We start from the raw sequence: 22,061 nt of genomic DNA, 5'->3' as shown, positions 1-22,061 counted from the left end.
TCGCCTCACTTTAGGAAAGATGTGGAAGCTTTGGAGAGGGTGCAGAGAAGATTTACCAGGATGTTGCCTGGAATGGAGAGGAAGTCGTACGAGGATAGGTTGAGAGTTCTCGGCTTTTTCTCGTTGGAACGACGAAGGATGAGGGATGACTTGATAGAGGTTTACAAGATGATCAGAGGAATAGATAGAGTAGACAGTCAGAAACTTTTTCCCCGGGTACAACAGAGTGTTACAAGGGGACATAAATTTAAGGTGAGGGGTGGAAGGTATAGGGGAGAGATCAGGGGTGGGTTCTTTACCCAGAGAGTGGTGGGGACATGGAATGCGCTGCCCGTGGGAGTGGTAGAGTCAGAATCATTGGCGACCTTTAAGCGGCATTTGGATAGGTACATGGATGGGTACTTAATCTAGGTTAGAAGTTCGGCACAACATCGTGGGCCGAAGGGCTTGTTCTGTGCTGTATTGTTCTATGTTCTATGTTCTGTGGGAAAGTTGGCATGATGGCTCAGTGGTTAGCATGACTGCTTCAAAGTGTCAGGGACCAGGGTTTAATTCCACCCCCTGTCTGTGTAGAGTTTGCATGTTCTCCCTGTATCCATATGGGTTTCCTCCTTCAGTCCAAAGATGTAGAGGTTAGGTGGATTCACTGTGCAGTAGTGTCCAGGGGTGTACAATGCTAGGAGAATTGATCATGGTAAATTGGGGTTACAGTGGTAGGGTGATGCACCAAGTTTAGGTGGGATGCTGTTTGAAGGGTTAGGACAGACCCGATGGTCCAAATCACCACCTTCTGCATTGTCGGGATTCTATGATTTAGACAGATTGGGCAAAGAGAATGAATGAGCAATTGACTTCCAAAACAGGCTGCATAAGGATAATAACAGAGCACAATTTCACACAGAATTACCACCATCTGAAATAGGAAATAGGAAATTCAGTCTCCTCACTTCAGGGGTTGATTCTGAGCTGGCTACCCACAGCCAGTGTACTGTGCACATGTAGATAAAAGGTGAACTGATATTGGGATACCAGCTCTGTGCAGTTTTTTTCAGAATCACAATTATTTTACCATCTACAACACTACCTGCATCCCCCTGCACACCATTCCCCAGCAGCATCTCATTTATCCACCCACAAAATCAGCTACTAGAGATATGCAAATGTCAAGTTAAGATATTAATAAACCTTCCATGCTTTGGAAACACTAGGATCTGTATTTGGACACTCTATGCTGTTCTATTTGTTCATTACAATGCTGATTTATGTAAAAGAACATTTCACTGCTTTCTTGATCTGGTGCCTGAATTTGGACTGTGTTGCCCCACAAATAAATGCAACCACTTAAATTCACCAAAATAACTCCGACTTGTTCAAATACGTGTAAAGAATGATTTCCATCGATGGGATCAGTTCAAGGAATAGTATTGCAAATGAAATTTATCACATATGTGGATCACAAAATAACAAAGCTGCCAGAAATGGTAGAGAGTAAAATTATAGACCTCCTTCTGCTCTCCATCTCTGGATCACTGTGAATCTCTTCTTTGTTCTGACCCCTCAGTCCTTTATGGACTCGACTGGCTACTATAATGTGTCTGACTGTCAGAGCGTTGAGCAGCAGAATAAGATCAAATGGCAACAATGGATTAAGAACTGTAAGGAACCATTTAAATCCCACTCAGCTGGGATTCACTATAATAGCTCAACTTTGAAATACAAAACCACGATAGGTTGTTATTAGAACTACAACAGCATTTCTCTTTGTGCAATATTTAGTTTTTCATTTTCTGGAAGCTAATAGTGACAAAACGATCAAAGCTAAAACTAACAATGAACCAACCAGAGCAAGAAGTGGCTGTTATTGACAGGATGTAATTTATGCTTCACACAGGAGTTTTATCCAAGAAAGATAAAGGGATAAATAAACATTGATCTGCCTTGGTATGACCTCAGTGATAACAACCATCAGATCAGATGCTGCCATGGCCACCAGGTAGCAAGAAGTGCAGGAAGACAGGCCACACTTTTCAGAGACAAAATATTAAGTGCCACTAAATTAACTTGCTAGGAAGAGAAAAGAAAATAGACTAAAATAGTTTGAAGCAAACATACTGTCCAAGTCCAGGCTATCATATTTGTATTTTGATACAAAAAGACATAGACTTTGAATTAAGCAAATGGTTAAACATCACAACTGTGATCTCATTTAATCTCAGACATGCCTATTCCAAAGTTTAATACACAGAGAGTTTATGGGATAAACCTTAGTCCACTTCCTGAAAGCTGATTGACATCTTTCTAAGTTTCAATGAGATTTTTGAACCTTGATTTAACTGATTTTGCAGTTTGAGCATTTCCCAGCCTGGTGTGGGAATTCAGGAAGCTGAAAGGAGGTAAACCCAGAATCAGTGAAAATGTAAGCACACTTCTTATCAGGCTGGACAAAGTTCTTTGATTAAGCTCACCTATTTTGGAGTCACGAGAAGCTAAAGCTGCACAATGTTGAAGATCGGATCCCATTCCGATTGTATCTTCAGATCATACTGGGATTTGGTCAATTTAAGTTTGGTCAGACATTTCTAATTTTAGACATTACCCGGACCAGATTCCACCACATTACCCCATTTCCCATCACACCTCTGGATGATGAGTTGAGTGGCCTCTTGCAGATGAGTAACAGAAGATCCAAATACGAGGATGAAGTCCTGTATGGAAGAGTTATCTTCTGACCAAAGTTTAAACACGTTGCCAAATAACCATGTCATGAGCAGTGACCTCAGTTACCAAAGTGAACCAAATGCAGCTGGACCTCAGTTTGCTCTGGATTCCCCATTTGGGTAGGGGTGGGAGCAGGAGAGCAAGATGAGCTGGGATGATGAAGCAAATAGAAACAAAGGCAAAGCTTTTGGAACAGATTCAATTCTGTAGAAGGATCACCAGGCTCAAAACGTTGACTTTGCTTTCTCTCCACAGAAGCTGCCAGACCTGCAGAGTTTCTCCAGCAATTTCTGTTTCTGATTTGATAATATAAAATTTTCTTTTGCAGGCATCGCTGGTTTAGATATCATTGTACTAAACAGTCATGCCAACTACAATCAGAACCTCACTTGTATCCGAGGCAGTAAATCAAAACTCCAGAGTGAATTGAGACCAACCGACCAGTTTGAAAATATATGATAAAAAGTGACCTGGTATCTGCAGAAAGACGGTCAGCAGTATCAGTCCCACAGTAAAACCAGCATATTTACACAGTTTCTGCACAAACTCACTTACCCGGAATACCAATGATGGCCAGGATCATGTCACATATTTTGTTGACATTGCGAATAATTCCGTGCATTTTCGGACTGCATTACTCTGCCTCGAACAACCCGACTGAATTAAACTGAGTAAATGAAGCCAATTATCTATATTCTCTGGAAATCTCCAGAGGGACATTCAGATTGCAGCATTTTCAAAGATTTTGTGTATAGTTTGGGTAAACAAATTCTGGCAGCTATCCAGGTTAGAACACTGATGAGGTAGGATATGATGATACTGAATTGTTAAGTAATATAACTGGATAATTTATGTGAATCAATGATTTTTTTTTGTTGCAAAGGTATGCAGCATTTTATGAAATAATATGTGCAATACACTCCATTAAAGTCCATTTCAAATCATACAGAACAGAAAAGGCAAAGTGACTATCGTCCTGATCTCTCATTAGACAGAGGTCACTGGTGGTGGTGGTGGTTTAACCTGAAGATCACGACATCTCAGACAAAGGGAAAGGTTGAGAAGGAGAGTCCTTCTTGGTAAACTCAGCCAGGGTGCCATTTGAACTTCTGCTATTAGTATTACAAGCCAGCTGCCCTGCCAACTGAGCTAACCAATGGCTCATAGTGGTAAAAACAATGACTGCAGATGCTGGAAACCAGATTCTGGATCAATGGTGCTGGAAGAGCACAGCCGTTCAGGCAGCATCGAGGAGCTTCAGCAAAATCGACGTTTCGGGCAAAAGCCCTTCATCAGGAATAAAGGCAGAGAGCCTGAAGCATGGAGAGTTAAGCTAGAGGAGGGTGGGGGTGGGGAGAGAGTAGCATAGAGTACAATAGGTCAGTGGGGGAGGAGATAAAGGTGATAGGTCAGGGAAGAGGGGTGCAGTGGATAGGTGGAAAAGGAGCTGGGCAGGTCGGACAAGTCGAGTTGCAGGAGGTTAGAAGCTAGGATGAGGTGGGGGAAGGGGAAATGAGGAAACTGTTGAAGTCCACATTGATGCCCTGGGGTTGAAGTGTTCTGAGGCAGAAGATGAGGCGTTCTTCCTCCAGGCGTCTGGTGGTGAGGGAGCGGCGGTGGAGGAGCCCAGCACCTCCATATCCTCGGCAGAGTGGGAGGGGGAGTTGAAATGTTGAGCCACTGGGCGATTTGGTTGATTGATGCGGGTGTCTCTGAGATGTTCCCTAAAGCTCTCTGCTCGGAGGCGCCCAGTCTCCCCAATGTAGAGGAGACCGCATCGGGAGCAACGGATACAATAGATGATATTAGTGGATGTGCAGGTAAAACTTTGATGGATGTGGAAGGCTCCTTTAGGGCCTTGGATGGAGGTGAGGGAGGAGGTGTGGGCACAGGTTTTACAGTTCCTGCGGTGGCAGGGGAAAGTGCCAGGATGGGAAGGTGGGTCGTAGGGGGGCGTGGACCTGACCAGGTAGTCACGGAGGGAACGGTCTTTGCGGAAGGCGGAGAGGGTTGGGGAGGGAAATATATCCCTGGTGGTGGGGTCTGTTTGGAGGTGGCGGAAATGTCGGCGGATGATTTGGTTTATGCGAAGGTTGGTAGGGTGGAAGGTGAGCACCAGGGGTGTTCTGTCCTTGTTGCGGTTGGAGGGGTTGGGTCTGAGGGCGGAGGTGCGGGATGTGGATGAGATGCGTTGGAAGGCATCTTTAACCACGTGGGAAGGGAAATTGCGGTCTCTAAAGAAGGAGGCCATCTGGTGTGTTCTATGGTGGAACCGCTCCTCCTGGGAGCAGATACGGCGGAGGCGGAGGAATTGGGAATACGGGATGGCATTTTTGCAAGAGGTAGGGTGGGAAGAGGTGTAATCCAGGTAGCTGTGGGAGTCGGTGGGTTTGTAGAAAATGTCAGTGTCAAGTCGGTCGTCACTGATGGAGATGGAGAGGTCCAGGAAGGGGAGGGAGGTGTCAGAGATGGTCCAGGTAAATTTAAGGTCAGGGTGGAATGTGTTGGTGAAGTTGATGAATTGCTCAACCTCCTCGCGGGAGCACGAGGTGGCGCCAATGCAGTCATCAATGTAGCGGAGGAAGAGTGGGGAGTGGTGCCGGTGTAATTACGGAAGATCAACTGCTCTACGTAGCCAACAAAGAGAATGGCTCATAGTGTTCAGGGCTGTGCAGGTTAGCTGCATTAGATTGGGGTAAACGTAGAGTAGTAGGGTAGGGGAATGGGTCTGGGTGGGTTACTCTTCAGAGGCTCAGTGTGGACTTGTTGGGCCAGAGGGCCTGTTTCCACATTGTAGGGATTCCGGAAAAAAAAGACAATTGTGATTGTTAGCCCTTATTTCAAGGAGGTTGGAATATAAGAGTAGGGAGGTCTTCCTGTAATTGGAAAAGGTGCTGGTGAGACTACATCTGGAGTAGTGTTAATAGTTTCAGTCCCTTTATTTAAGGAAAGGCATCATTCCATTGCAGGCAGTTCAGTGAAGATTCGCTCGGAGGGTCCCGAGAATGGATGGATTGTCTTATGAACAAACATTAAACAGTTTGGGACTGTACTCACTGGGATTCAGAAGAATGAGCCGTGATCTCATTGAAACATAGGCTTTGACAGGGAAAATGCAGGGAGGATGTTTCCTCTCATGGGAGGCTTGGCCAGTTCACCGAACCTGCACATCTTTGGATGTGGGAGGAAACTGGAGCATCCTGAAGAAACCCACACAGAACACAAGGAGAATATGCAAACTCCACACAAACAGTATCCAGAACAGTTTGTTGATGGCGTGTGGAGGTGGCAGAAATGGGGCTTATGCAGTGTAGAGATCCTAACTCACATCTGGTTTTCTTCCATTGACCAGTCCCTTCCCACTTACATCTATAATTTCTCTGATACTTTACGTCAGTTTCAGAATTTTCAGTTTGCAGGCTCTAGCCACCTCCCCTTTACCATGGACAAGCAATCCTTTCCCCATCAGGGTGGTCTCAGGGCTCTCTGCTTCTTCCTGGAAAAATAGCCTGATGGGCCCTACCCACCACCACCCTCCTCCACCTGGCTGAGCTTATCCTCACCTGAACAGCTTCTCTTAATGGCACTCACCTTCTTCAGGTCAGAGAGGTGGCCGTGGATACCCACATAGAGCCCAATTATGTTGTCTCTTTGTGGGGTATGTGGACAAGGGAAGAAAAGCAGAACTGAGTTAGGTCTCTCTACACTCCATAAGCCCCATTTCTGCCACCTCCAAATGTCATCAGCAAATATGTCCTCCCATCTCCTCCCCTCCCGTGTCAGCCTTCTGCAAGGACCATTCTCTCTGGGAGACTCTGGTGCACTCCTCCTTCATTCTGCAACCCCAGAAGGTGGAATATCTGCCCATTTACTTCCTCCATCATCAATATCTCAGCGGCTAAACACACCTTCTAGATGAAGTCATGCTTAATCTATACTTCACTCAATTTAGTTTACTGCAATCCCTGCTCAAAATGTGGTCTCTACTAAACTGGGGAAACAAAGCATAGACTGGGTGACTGCTTTGCAGAACATCCATGTTGTGTGTGCAAAAAAATGTCCCTGAGCTTCCAGTTGCTTGAAACTTCAGCATCCCATCTTGCTCTCTGGCCTACATCACTGTGTCAGGCTTGCTGCATTGTTCCAGAACAGTGCCTCATTTTCTATTTGAGAGCTCTAGAGCCTTCTAGACTCGTTGAGTTCAACAATTTTAGAACTTGAAAAACCTTCTCCCATTCCTTGCCCCAACCCCAAGCCTTGTCCTTGCCTGGTCTGCTATTACATACCAACCCATTATTAGCCATTAATTTATCCCCCTATTAGCTATTTGATTTCCCAGGCTGCTCCACTTCTCCATCTGCCCAACTGTTTATCTCTCTCTCTGGGCTCCATCTCCATTTTACTCCTTCCCTCCCCCACCCCCAACCAACTCTATCTTCTGCATGAAGAAAAAAGCTTTCCTCGTGACTAGCAGCTCTGTGGAAGAGTCACTGGACCCAAAATGTTAAATCTTGATTTCTCTCCACAGCCACTGCCAACTTGCTCAAGTCTTCCAGTAAATTCTGTTTTTGTTGGTGATATTAAATTAGATTACTTACAGGGTAGAAACGGGCCCGTCGGCCCAACAAGTCCACACCGACCCACCCGGACCCATTCCCCCCCCACTTCACCTAACACTACAGGCAATTTAACATGGCCAATTCACCTAACCTGCACATTTTTGGACTGTGGGAGGAAACCAGAGCAAACCCACACAGACATAGGGAGAATGTGCAAACTTCACACAGACAGTCGCCTGAGGCAGGAATTGAACCTGGGTCTCTGGCGCTGTGAGGCAACAGTGCTAACCACTGTACCACCCAGACTTGCTAAAGTCTTCCAGCAAATTCTGTTTTTGTTGGTGATATGTTGTGATTTGCTTAATTAAATGCTGATTGGAAGCTGCTGCTGTTCCAGACCAATCATGTGATGCTGAGTGACCGAGGGGCATCGCGATTTGCTGAAACACTGGGGTTTCCCAAAGTCCCAACGGAGGCTTTGATTACAGAACGTTTAGGGGATTGATGGCAGCGAAACCTCCAAGCAGCTTCCACCCCAGTGGATTCGCAAATGGAAGTGTATTTAATTCTATCTTATTTTGTTCATTAAACTATACATTGTACAGAATCGTGTACAATGATTTTTATTGACCTCAGTATCATTATGGTTATGGGGTTTTAGTGAGGGCTCATTTAATACAATTAGCATTTCTTACAATATGGTACTTGTTTGAATCAAGTTGCCTGTTACCTTCCCTGTTTTACTATGGTGTTAGATGTGGGGGCTGGAGTTGAGCATGATTTTCTGAATTCCCATATCTGCAGAATCTAAGCCAAAATGTAGAAAGAAGCACGAGCCTGGGTTATGGCCAGAGGTACTTTTACACTTGGATGTTATTCATTCACCCTGCATTTGCCTAAAATAGTCAAATTCGCAATAGTGTTTATCACATTGTACACAGATCCTCAGAACACGGTCACCGGGCATGTGATATCAGAGTTAATCACTTATACTTGTGTTAACCAGCAGTTTCCTTCTGCTATGTTAAAGTTTTAGGTGAAAGTGAGGACTGCAGATGCTGGAGATCAGAGTCAAGATTAGAGTGGTGCTGGAAAAGCACAGCAAGTCAGGCAGCATCCGAAGAGCAGGAAAATCGATGTTTCGGGTAAGAGCCCTTCATCAGGAATGAGGCTGGGAGCCTCCGGGGTGGAGAGATAAATGGGAGGGTTGTGGGGATGGGGAGAAGGTAGCTAAGTGTACAATAGGTCAGAGAGGAGGGTGGAGTGGATAGGCAGAAAGGAAGATTGGCAGGTGGGAGAGGTCATGAGGAAGGTGCTGAGCTGGAAGTCTGGAACTGGGGTAAGGTGGGGGAGGGGAAATGAGGAAATGGTGAAGCCCAAATTGACGCCCGGGGATTGAAGTGTTCCAAGACGGAAGATGAGGTATTCTTCCTCCAGGCGTTGGGGGGTGAGGGAGTGGCGGTAGAGGAGGCCCAGGACCTGCATGACCTTGTCAGAGTGGGAGAGGAAGTTCAATTTCTGCCGTCACTCATAAAAGACTTTATCTTTGTGACTAAGGCTGTGCAGAAACATGAGCATAACTTCAGTACACCATGCACTAACTTCATGTCCTGAAGTTTGACTATTTGCGAACAATATTATGTCATTATTGGAGCATTAACACTTGCTTCAGTTCAAGTGGACAAGTAGAGGTCATTTTAACCTCGTTGCTGTGATTAATTGGTTAAAGTAGTTTAATACTGAAGGGCTGTGCACTGATACTTTATTTCTGATTTCCTATTTCTTAAGTTTCATTTTTAGCTAACATAGTGACCATTTGCTATTGCATTAGATAGTTTTGGGAATGTAGCCTGTGCCACCTCCACTGGAGGCCTAACCAACACCTTGGTTGGCAGGATTGGTGATAGCCCCTGCATAGCTAAGCAATTCCTGTTGTTGCTTGCATGGTATTCCTCACTTCTCTGCTTTTGCACATTCTATCCATGCAGTCACAGAGCAAGAGAAACCAACTTCCATTCACTGAGGGTGGAGCAAATAGGACGTTGGAGGGCTTGAGGGAGACTGGGGGGAGATGTGGAGGTCAAGGAACTATAGGAAGCAGGGGAAATGGAAGGATTGGTGAATGGGGGGAGAATAGGGAACGGGGCTGAATTCTGCCTGGGGAAAAGGTAAATGGAGATGGAGAAGAGGGACACTTGGAGGGAAGTCCCATGTGGAACCAAACCACCTTTTATCAACTATCATTCCACCATCAAATACATCCACTGTCCATTCATCTTGCTGTCAGTGGAGTCTGTTTCTTTTTATATAAATAGTTTCTATCAAATCTTCCCTTCACCTACTCAGCTGTAAGAAGAATATTCCTAGCTTCTCTTGGTTCCAACTATTCTTGCTATCATCCTTTATCCTCAATACCATTTCAGTGAATCCCCTTTTTGTGCGTTGCCATTCGTTCTATATTATGTTGCCCAGTGTTGAGCAGAGTTCTCTGACTGGGATTTAACTAATGATTTTTTAAAATCGGGAGAAAATCTTTTGCTTTATTGTAATTGTAGGGGGTAGTGTAATTTTTAAACGTTTAGCTGCATTTTAGTCTATTCTACCTTATAGTAAACACAAGCAGACACTCAACTGTTGCTGGACCTCCCCCTGTTTTTAATGAATGAAACAATTGTAACAGTCTTCCTCGATAGTTGAGAGACCGCCCTTAACCACAGTTATACAACATCATCCATATAAGGAAAGAACAGGGATCTCGAACACTGATTGGCCAAGTGAATAACAAAATAATCGCAGGCACCAGAACCCAAATAAGGAAACCAGTGGGGAACCCTAGCACTCATTGGTCAAGACAGCAGTAAGAGACCCAGCCCACATATACATGTATATAATGCGTGGAGATTACTATGCTCGTATGTGTACCCACGGGAACAACACCCGACTTTGCAAATTTGAATGAAAAAGTTTTGGACAGACTCCTCCGTGTCTTTGTTCCTGGGAAGGGAAATAAAAGTGCCGGAGATGGGGCCGGACAGCCGCTTATCTTGCACAACTGGGGGCTCCTCAGGGATGAAATAATTATTGCCGGGGGGGGGGGGGGGGAAGAGTCTCTTCGGCTCACGGATCAAGCCTGATCACAACAAAGACATGTCTAGTACATATTTATACTTCTCATTGATCAGCTTGGTCCGTCGGCCGTCGGCCAAGAGAGGATGTGACCCGGCTCATTTAAAAATAATTTTGAATCCTGGAAAAAGGAACACACGGACGAGTGCTGGGACGACCGGTTAGTGACTATACACGGGGGGTACACACATTTAAAAAGGCCAGACAACTCCATGCACGGATCAAGGTTCGAGAGTTTCTTTTGTTCTTCCTTGTTGGCCGCGTGGTTTTGACGGTCATCTGTGAAAATGTTTTAGGCGTTTAAGACCAGGACCGAAGATAGACCATGGGAAATCAGACTTCTAGATTTACTAAGGAGAAGTCAGGGAAGACTGCAAATGGGAAAGAAATACCCCCCGATAGTCCACTAGGTCGGAAGTTAAGTCTATGGATGGACAGTAGTAGAACGAAGGACTTAAAGAAAGAGACCATGATAAAATATTGTTGTTTTATATGGACCAAAGAACCAATCCGCGCCCCCTCGGTAGTTTGGCCCGAGTATGGGTCTGATGAAGACTGGGTGTGTCAAATCCTAAATGTATATGTTAACAGAAAACAACCGTTTGACCCAGAAGAGAGCAAATGCTCCACCTGGTTGGCGGGCGACGGCGAGAGTCCCACGCGTCTCTATCCTCTGATTCCCCAAACAGACCCGAGGAAGCCCCAGAAATCTTGGGACATCCTCACCGACGGTTTGCCACTGTCTGCCCCGCCCCCGTATATACCACCCGCGCACGACCAGGCGTCCAGCGCAGACCTCCCTCCTGCGATGGATAAATCCAATTCCCAGCAGGCTATGACCAGTGAGGCAGGGACTGCTGGGGGGGGGGCACAGGAGGGGACGCAGAACCCACCCCAGGCACTAGGAAATCAGTCCGACTCGAGATGCGGAGAGACCGAGAAGAGGGATTGAGAGCTGGGAGGAGTGACAATATTGAACAGCTGAACCCCTTACGAGAGGCGCCATTTGGGAACGAACGGACCGGGTTCGTAGTACAACCTTTAAATTCTGGGGATATCCGGCAACTCCGTAATGAACTACCCCGTCTACTGGACGACCCCGTCAGTGTGGGAATACAACTGGACCAATTTCTGGGGCCCAGTATATACACATGGGCTGAACTGCAGGCCATGATGAGAATACTATTTAATTACGATGAAATTGTTATGATCCGGAATAGTGCAATGGCCATTTGGGATAGGGAGCATCAGGACGACCCTCAGCGTGGAGAGCAGAAGTAACCCTTAGAGGACCCCCGGTGGGATCATTTCGACGCGGGGGGACGGGCCAATATGACAGATCTCAGAAGCCTTATAATCAGGGGGATCCAAACCTGCGTGCCCAAACAGCGGAATTTAGCGAAAGCATTCGAAGTTGGACAGAAAAAGGATGAATCCCCGAGTGAGTTTTTAGACCGTTTGCGGGAGTCCATGCGAAAGTATTCAGGTTTGGACCCCGATGGGGAAATAGGCAAGGGCATGCTTAAGGTGCACTTTGTGACTAAGTCATGGCCTGACATTCAGAAGAAATTACAGAAAGTGGAGGATTGGGCTGAAAAGGATGTTGCAGAATTATTATGGGAAGCACAGAAGGTGTACTTTCAGAGGGATGTAATAAGGGAGAAACATAAGACAAAAATGATGGTGGCAGCCGTACGGGAAGCTTGTAAGTCCACCGGAATGGGGGAGGGAGGTTATGGGGTGGAAAGAGGAATGTCGAAGAAAAGTTGGAGAGGGAGAGAAGCGAGTCAGGGCAGAAGTGAGAGAGGAGGATCTTATGGAATTGAGCGGCCTCAGGAGGCCGGATGTTACATTGCGGGAAACTTCAAAAGGGATTGTCCTGAGTTTAAAAGGGAAAGAGAAGGGATGTATGAAATGGAGCGTGAACAAATGGATTAGGGAAGTCAGGGGAGGATCGAAACATGGACCTACCAAGAAGCCCTGGTAAATTTACGGGTGGGCCCATTTAGACAAGATGTTACCTTCTTAGTTGACACAGGAGCCGACAGATCCTCAATTCCCGAAAACATTAAACATTTCAGGAGTTAAGGGTGGGGTTTTTAAGTGCGAAAATATTCGAACCACAACCCTTGCGGCTGGAGGAGGAGGAGCTCCAGGTGGAACTCCTTCACCTCCCCCATCTTCCCTATGGGTTGTTGGGACGGGATTTGATAGTCCGTTTCAGATTACAAATAGAAGTGGGAGAAGAGGATGAATTAGCCGTTACCATGTCATACCTTAGTGAGTCCCGATTGACAGAGATAGACTCTAGGGTTTGGGTCGCCAAAGGGAACCGGGGAGGACTCGCAATTCGACCTGTGGAGGTAAACTTAAAGCCCCAGAGCCCCGACGTCAGAGTGCGCCAATACCCCATCTCTTGGGAAGGGAGGCGGGGCCTGAAGACAGTTATGGAAGACCCAGTAAAAGATGGATTGTTAGAGCCCTGTATGTCACGATACAATTCCCCCATCCTGCCGGTCCGGAAGTCGGACAGGAGCTACCGAATGGTCCAAGACCCAAGGGAAGTAAATAAAATTGTCCAAGTACGGCACCCTGTGGTACCGAACCCATACACTCTTCTGGGGCGAATACCCCCGGACCACGGCTGGTTTAGTGTTATAGACTTAAAGGATGCCTTCTGTGCGTGTCCCCTGGACAAGGACAGTAGGGATCTTTTTGCTTTCGAATGGGAGGATCCTGATACTGGCAGAAAACAGCAGTACAGGTGGACCGTGCTCCCCCAAGGATTCACTGAGTCCCTGACTCTGTTCGGGCAGATTCTGGAACAATTATTGGAGGGACTAACCTTGTCCCCGGCCCTTAAGCTTATATAATACGTGGATGATCTCCTTTTATCCGGACCCGCGGAGGAGGACGTCCTACTTGGGACTAATGCCCTGTTAAATTACCTAGCTGAGAAGGGGTTAACAGTGAGTCAGAAGAAGCTCCAATATGTCGAGAAAGAGGTTAAGTACCTGGGACACTTGATAAGCCAGGGACAGAAACGAATAAGTCCGGAACGATTGCTGGCAATAATCGAACTAGGCCTCCCAATGACCAAGAGAAAATGAGGTCTGCAGATGCTGGAGATCAGAGATGGAAATGTGTTGCCGGAGAAGCGCAGCAGGTCAGGCAGCATCTAGGGAACAGGAGAATCGACGTTTCGGGCATTAGCCCTTCTTCAGGAATGAGGACAGTTTGTCCAGCAGGCTAAGATAAAAGATAGGGAGGAGGGACTTGGGGGAGGGGCGTCGGAAATGTGATAGTTGGAAAAAGGTCAAGGTGAGGGTGATAGGACAGATTGGGGTGGGGGCGGAGAGGTCGGGAAAAAGATTGCAGGTTAGGGAGGCGGTGCTGAATTTGATGGATTTGACTGAGACAGGCTGGGGGGAGGGGAAATGAAGAAACTGGTGAAATCCGAGTTCATCCCTTGTGGTTGGAGGGTTCCTAGCCGGAAGATGAGGCGTTCTTCCTCCAACCGTCGTTTCGCTGTGGTCTGACGATGGAGGAGTCCAAAGACCTGCATATCCTTGGTGGAGTGGGAGGGGGAATTGAAATGTTAAGCTACAGGGTGATTGGGTTGGTTGGTCCGGGTGTCCCAGAGGTGTTCTCTGAAACGCTCCGCAAGTAGCCGGCCTGTCTCCCCAATATAGAGGAGGCCACATCGGGTACAGAGGATGCAATAGATGATGTGTGTGGAGGTACAGGTGAATCTGTGGCGGATATGGAAGTTTCCTTTGGGGCCTTGGAGGGAGGTGAGAGGGGAGGTGTGGGCGCAAGTCTTGCACCTCCTGCGGTTGCAGGGGAAGGTGCCGGGAGTGGAGGTTGGGTTGGTGGGGGGTGTGGATCTGACGAGGGAGTCACGGAAGGAGTGATCTTTACGGAATGCTGATAGGGGAGGGGAGGGAAATATATCCTTGGTGGTGGGGTCCGTTTGGAGGTGGCGGAAATGACGGCGGATGATGCGCTGTACATGGAGGTTAGTGGGGTGGTCGGTGAGGACCAGTGGGGTTCTGTCCTGGTGGCGGTTGGAGGGGCGGGGCTCAAGGGCGGAGGATCGGGAAGTGGAAGAGATGCGGTGGAGGGCATCGTCGATCACGTCGGGGGGGAAATTGCAGTCCTTGAAGAAGGAGGCCATCTGGGATGTGCGTTTTTGGAACTGGTCCTCCTGGGAGCAGATGCGGCAGAGTCGAAGGAATTGGGAATATGGGATGGCATTTTTACAGGGGGCAGGGTGGGAGGAGGTGTAGTCTAGGTAGCTGTGGGAGTCGGTCGGTTTGTAGTAGATGTCCGTGTTGATTCGGTCGCCTGAGATGGAAATAGAAAGGTCGAGGAAGGGGAGGGAGGAATCTGAGACTGTCCAGGTGAATTTGAGGTTGGCGTGGAAGGTGTTGGTGAAGTGGATGAACTGTTCCACCTCCTCGTGGGAGCACGAGGCGGCGCCGATACAGTCATCGATGTAGCGGAGGAAAAGGTGGGGGGTGGGGCCAGTGTAGTTGCGGAAGATGGATTGTTCCACATATCCTACGAAGAGGCAGACATAGCTGGGCCAAGACCAGCTCCCAACGACCAAGAGGGAGTTGCGGAAGTTCTTGGGACTCTTAGGCTATTGTCGGTTATGGATAGATGACTATGCCCCCTTTACTAAAGACTTGTACCTAAAACTCATTGAGGAGGCACCCAACAGAATAAAATGGGAGGAGGAGGAGAAAAAGTTAATTGGAATCCTAAAAGAAAAATTGATGACCACACCTGTTTTAAGCTTGCCGGATTTTAGTAAGACATTTCATCTCTTTGTGAACTCCAGAAAGGGAGCCGCTTTTGGAGTATTGGGGGGGGGGGGGGGGGGGGCTTTCCTGTCAAAAATTCTGGATCCAGTCTCCCGAGGGTGGCCGGAGTGTGTCCAAGCGGTGGCAGCCACGGCAAAGCTGGTAGAGGAAAGCAGGAAGTTGACTTTCGGGGCCCCCTTGACAGTCACTACTCCCCACCAGGTTAGAACTATCCTGAATCAGAAGGCTGGGAGGTGGCTGACTGACTCAAGAATTCTGAAATATGAAGCCATATTGTTAGACCGAGAAGACCTCCGAATAGAAGTCGGGGGCTGCCAGAACCCGGCGGACTTTCTTTGGAAAGGGGAAGGGGAGGAGGAACTGGAACACTGCTGTTCAGACATAAAAGAGTACCAGAGTAAAGTGAGGGAAGATCTGAGGGATACCCCCTTACATGCAGGAAGGCGGTGGTACATTGACGGGTCCGCTCGAGTCATAGATGGGAAGAGACACAATGGTTAAATAGTCATTAGTGAGACTGGTTGGGAATTAGTGGAAAGTGGACGGCTACCGAATGCCTGGTCCACACAAATGTGCTAAGTGTATGCCTTGCACCGGGCTCTGAGGAATTTAAAGGGAATAGCCGGGACAATCTACACTGACTCTAAGTATGCCATTTGGGGTAGTACACACCTTTGGGAAGATCTGGAAGGAAAGGCGAATGATAAATAATAGAGGAAAGGAGTTGGTGCATGAGAAACTAATAGCCATGATCTTGGAGGATTTGTTGCTGCCACAAGAGATTGCTGTAGTACATGTGAAAGGGCACCAGAAAGACGATAAAATAGAGACCCTGGGGAATCAATTGGCAGAAGAACAGGCAAAATTGGCCAGGATGAGGAAGGAAGTAATAAACTGCCTGGTAAGGATTCCCCAGATATCCGAAATTACCGAAGTGCCCACGTTTACTGACAAAGAAGAAACTCTTCTTGCATCTCTGGGGGGTACAAAGGATAGGGAAGGGAAGTGGACCTTACCCGATGGCCGCCAGCTACTAAATCAACCGTTGACGCGGGACATTATTGCCCGTCTACACCAAGGGGGTCACTGGGGCGCCCAGGCACTGTGTGATGTCTTCCTGCGCCGATATGCTCACCCTGGTCTGTACACGGTAGCCAAGCAGGTCACAGGAGATTGCATAACATGTCGAAAGATTAACAAAAGAGGGCTGCGGCAGCATGCAAGACAAGGAGGTAGGAGTCCGGCCTATAGGCCGTTTGAGTATGTCCAGGTAGATTACACTGAGCTCTCCCCCATAGGTCGCTTGAAGTATCTATTAGTAATAGTAGATCACCTGACAGGATGGGTGGAAGCTTTCCCCACTGCCATGGCAATGGCAACTCAGGTTAGCAAAATTCTACTCGAACAAATCATCCCACGATTTGGGCTGCCCCGCGCTATTGACTCTGACCAGGGGAGCCACTTCACCTTGACCGTCCTCCAGAATGTAGTGCAAGCAATGGGGATTGACTGGCATTTGCACACCCCCTGGCATCCCCCCTCCTCGGGCAAGGTCGAAAGAATGAACCAGACCATCAAAAAGCAGCTAACCAAACTCACTAGTGAAATCGGCCTGCCTTGGACCAAGTGCCTACCCCTTGCCCTATTGCAAATTCGCACCCAGCCAAGGCGGGATTTGGCCGTCTCCCCTTTCGAAATGCTGTTTGGCCTCCCGTTCCATGGGCCGAAGGGGGAACCTCCTGTATTCGAGTCTCGGGATATGTTTGTGCAAAAATATGTGGTGGCTCTGGGGTCTGCTCTATCTCGTTTGCGCCAACAGGGACTTTTGGCACAGACGCAGCCCCTCGAGTTTGCGGTGCACACCGTCAAGCCGGGTCAGTGGGTCCTGATTAAAAGCTGGAAGCAACGTACCCTCGAACCAACTTGGGACGGTCCCTTCCTGGTACTTTTGATGACCGAAACGGCTGTCCGTACGGCCGAAAAGGGCTGGACACATTACGCTCGAGTCAAGGGACCAGTGCCACAACCGACGGAGGACGAACGAACGTCTCTGACAAAGGCATCTAAGGAACAGAGACCCCGAGAACAAACTAATCGGACTTTGGCGAGTCTAAAGGAACTGTGCCCTCTGGCTACAGGTGTCGCGACAAAATGCGGTCAATCGTATTGTTAACTTGCTATGCCATTATCCTTGGGCTGGGTCATAGTGTGCGTGTTACCCAATTTGGCCTCCGGAAAAAACAAGCAGAGGACCGTCAGTGGTTCTCCATCTCAGTGCTTGCCAACAAGCCAACACAGACATTTAGCTTAGACCTACGTGGGTTGGTGCCCTGTAGGACCAAAAGTGAACTGAATCAAACTAAGCGGAACCTAGAGAGAGAAAGGGGATTCCAGGGTCAGACATTAGTATTACAATTGCATGGTAGGGAAGGCATAAATATGCCTCCAGCCCCCAGGGTCCAGCTATGGTGTCAGTTGTCTGTGATCCCATCACCCCTGGACGGGATTGTGGGCAGAATCAATGCAATCCGCTCTATCTGACCATAAAGAACTTGGGAAACAATGGGGCGAGCCTTAATGGAACAATACTGGGTATTAGGGTTGGGAGCCAGGCAGGACAGGAGGGGTTGCAGCTGTGCTGCATGTATATCACGGTCATTGAAGCTGAGTCTGGGGGCTCATCCGCCACCGATGAGCAGGAAAAGATTAGAATAATTGAGGTGACGGATTTGGAAAAGACCTTTGAAATAGAAACGGGATATGGGGAGGCAAATGCCTGGATGGAATGGGTCAAATATATTGTGAGGAGCATGAAAAAGAGTGATTGCTACGCATGCACGAGTGCCCACCCTAACCCTCAGGTGGTCCCATTCCTGCTGGGATGGGAGAAACACCCATGAGCCTTGGACTGCATGATAAGGCTGTACCAGGACCGAGAGGCCTGGAACGATTTCACTTGTCGATCCTTGAGTTTGAAGTTTCCCCCCGTCAGGTCAGAGGGGGCGCCCCGCCCGCCATCATTCTCAGGGGTAACGGGTACGCATCAGGCCTGCGTCTCTCGGATGGGACTACAGTGGGACAACGATGTGGGGACATTTGACAAGTGCAGCGGATCAATTCGGCTGGTCAATGAAACTACCGGGGGCGGGAATTACTCCCACATTCATGTGGCTAGGTCAGACCTCTGGTGGTACTGTGGTGGGAGAGTTCTGCGACCGACCCTGCCCCAAAAATGGACGAGCACTTGTGCAATCGTTCAATTGGCCATCCCATTCACCCTGGCATTCGAAAAACAAGAGCAACCCCGTTCCAGTGGAAGAACTGAGAGCTTTGGAGACCTCTTTCGATGATAACATATTTAGATGCCATAGGGGTCCCCAGGGGTGTTCCTGACGAATACAAGGCTAGGAACCAGATAGCGGCGGGTTTTGAGTCGTCACTGTTCTGGTGGGTGACCATCAATAAGAACGTGGATTGGATTAATTATATTTAATACAATCAGCAGAGGTTCATTAATTGTACCTGGGATGCAGTGAAAGGAATAGCAGAACAACTGGGCGCCACTAGTAGGATGGCGTGGGAAAATAGGTTGGCCTTAGACATGATGTTGGCAGAGAAGGGGGTGTTTGTGTCATGATAGGCACTCAGTGCTGCACTTTCATCCACAACAACACAGCCCCTGATGGGTCCATCACCCGCGCCCTGGATGGACTCACCACATTGGTGGACGAACTGGCCGAAAACTCGGGCAGACTCTGGCCTCACGGACTGGTTGGAAGCTTGGTTCGGTAAATGGACGGGAGTGGTCGTTTCCTTTCTTGTCTCATGTATAGTGGTGGCAGAGGTACTCACTGCCCTTGGGTGTTGCGTTATTCCCTGCGTCCGGGGATTAACTCAACGACTGATCGAAACCGCCCTTACTAAGAGGGATGTTCCCTATGGGCAGGTTGAAGGAATGAATCTCGAGATGGAACAAAGTGAATCCCTCTTGGGCGGGGGTAGTATTAGAGACGGGCAGTTTGATGAACAAGCTCGGGAGTTATTAAACGCCCTGGAGAAGAAACTTACGGTTTAAAAATTACAGGCCGTAAGAAAAGACTTGGGGGATTTGTAGTGTAATTTTTAAACGGTTAGCAGCATTTTAGTCTTTTCTACCTTATAGTAAACACAAGCAGACACTCGAAACTGTTGCCGGACCTCCCCCATGTTTTTAATGAATGAAACAATTGTAACAGCTTTCCTCGATAGTTGAGAGGCCGCCCTTAACCACAGTTGTACAACATCATCCATATAAGGAAAGAAAGGGGAGCTCGAACACTGATTGGCCAAGTGAATAACAAAATAATCGCAGGCACCAGAACCCAAATAAGGAAAACGGTGGGGAACCCTAGCACTCATTGGTCAAGACAGCAGTAGGAGACCCAGCCCACATATACGTGTATATAATGCGTGGAGATTACTATGCTTGTGTGTGTACCAACGGGAACAACACCCGACTTTGCAAAGTTGAATGAAAAAGTTTTGGACAGACCCCTCTGTATCTTTGTTCCTGGGAAGGGAAATAAAAGTGCCGGAGATGGGGCCGGACAGCCGCTTATCTCGCACATAATCTTTGCATCTATTTGCTCCTTCATAATGTCAGAGATGAGAATATTTACTGATGACCGTACAATGTTCAGCACCATGTGCAGCTCCTGTCCTTACTGTATCCTGGAGCCACTTGTCAAGCTGTTGCTTCCAATTCTGGAATCTCCATCATTGAAAAAGAAAGTTGACAGGTGCATTCACATTCGTGTCCTACCTTAATTTGGAACTAGATTGGTATTCCTGCATTGTCACTGAATCAAAGTCATGGAAGTCCCTGCCTAACATCAGTATAGATGCATCTTCACCGGATAGACCAGTTGTTCAAGTCGGCAACTCACCAGCACTGTCTCAATGGAAGTGAATGACAAGCCTTGCTAGTGTTGGCCCTGTTGCTAAACTGTAAGTTAAAAACAAGATTGCTGGAAAATCATGTATCCATAACCTCTCAAGACAAATGGAGCTCCATTTCAGGTGCATTGTTTGTAGATATGTTCTATGTTCAAAGTTATTGCACAGCTCTGGAGCAGGTGGGATTTGATTCCAGGCCTCCTTGACAAGACACACGGATTTTACCATAAGAGACCTTCAAATTATGGATTTATGAGGTGCAATTTTGGATTGATTTATCAATCAATTTTGGATTGATTAGACACTCGGTCTCTAGATGTGCTATTTAGTTCCTGTAGAGGGAAGTAAACGTTTTGCCTTGGGAGCAGAGCATGATAATTGGAGCTGTTCTGGGAACGTCCTTAAAACAGGTAAACATCTTACAACTCCGACAACTTTTCATAAGACACAACAGGTTTCAAAAATAAATTGGTTGGTCAGCTTGTCTGAAACATCCTACAAAAGCAATAAAAATCATACTAAATATGAAACCTTTCAGGCATGAGCCCTTCTTCAGGAATGGACACACTTTCAGCTCTGATCTCAAGCATCTTTCTCCGAGATGATGTAAAAATGTCCTGTACTAAAATCTTTTTAAATTGATTAATGGTTTTGCTGCTTATAGTTTAGAATTTTCCAGACACATCAATGTCAGCAGCGCTTCCACTGACTGCCTGATTTTACAATATCATCTCAAAGGTCTCTTCTGTTTTGAGCAACTGACTATGCAGTGATTGGGAGAAAAAAAAATGATGTTTTGCAATGTCCTTCCTGAGTGACTTCTGGATTCTCACCAGAAGGGAAATTCATTTTGAGTATATTCCGTCTTCATTTAGATCTCCATCTAACCTGCATCTTTATGTCCAAGGCCTTTCCAAATGCTTGTTTCTTTTCAAAAACCTTTGAGCAAAGAGAGTTTTAACTACTTCAAGTTAAAGTAACAGTGGTGCAATATAGTTCGTATTTTGAAATACTTCCATTGGAAGCTTTGACGAAAGAAAGAGTAACAGGGATTTTAATGCTTGGCTTTTTTTTAAAACTGAAGACAATTCTTTGAGATATCTAATCTAAAAATAAAGTGACAAAGTTGATTGATGAGGGAAGGGCTGTAGATGTCATACTCATGGACTTCAGTAAGGCATTTGATAAGGTTCCCCAAGACAGGCTGATAGAGAAAGTGAAGTTTCTGGGGCTCCAGGGTGTATTAGCTAGATGGATGCAGATCTGGCTGGGCAACAGGAGACAGAGTAGCAGTGAAGGGAGTTTCTCAAAATGGAGAACTGTGACCAGTGGTGTTCCATAGGGATCCGTGTTGAGACCACTGTTGTTTGTTATTTACATCAATGATCTGGAGTGATGTACAGGTGGTCTGATTTGCAGATGACACGGAGATTGGTGGGTTAGCAGATGATGAAGGGGACTGTCAGAGAATGCAGCAGAACATAAATAGATTGGAGATTTGGGCAGAGAAATGGCAGATGTAGTTCAATCCGGGCAAATGTGAGATGATGCATTTTGGAAGATCCAATTCGAGAGCGAACTACACGGTAAATGGAAATGCCCTTGGGAAAATTGACGTACAGAATGTTCAGGCCCTGAAGGTGGCAATGCAGGTCGACCAAGTGATCAAGAAGGCATACGGATTGCTTTTCTTCATCGGACGGTGTTGAAGAAAATCTCAGATGCAGACCTTGAATTGACCAATCTTATTACATCTCATAATATGTCATGGGTAGCAGCCAGTCCATAAAACAAATGGATCACGACTGTGTCGAAAAGCTCCAGTTCAGTAGGGATTCATAAATGGCCCAACGACAATTTGCTTAACTAGACTCAGTACTAAAAATTAGCCACG

At 47.1% G+C, this 22,061-nt stretch overlaps 1 protein-coding gene across 1 annotated transcript in view; it reads left to right on the top strand.

The window, feature by feature from the left end:
• LOC148133972 (NACHT, LRR and PYD domains-containing protein 3-like) overlaps positions 1-22,061 on the top strand; it is a 43,336-nt gene that overhangs the window by 18,493 nt on the left and 2,782 nt on the right. The window contains exons 4-5 of the mRNA XM_087985716.1: positions 1,562-1,655; positions 3,047-3,121. Of these exons, the coding sequence (XP_087841842.1) occupies positions 1,562-1,655; positions 3,047-3,121 (169 nt within the window). The remainder of the gene's footprint in view (positions 1-1,561; positions 1,656-3,046; positions 3,122-22,061) is intronic.

This window comes from Chiloscyllium plagiosum, unplaced genomic scaffold (genome assembly GCF_037043375.1).
Source record: "Chiloscyllium plagiosum isolate Xiang-an unplaced genomic scaffold, Cpla_swu_hap1 HiC_scaffold_151, whole genome shotgun sequence".
Lineage (NCBI taxonomy): Eukaryota > Metazoa > Chordata > Chondrichthyes > Orectolobiformes > Hemiscylliidae > Chiloscyllium > Chiloscyllium plagiosum.
The sequence above is the reverse complement of the archived record's forward strand: the minus strand, read 5'-3'. Positions and strand labels throughout refer to the sequence as shown.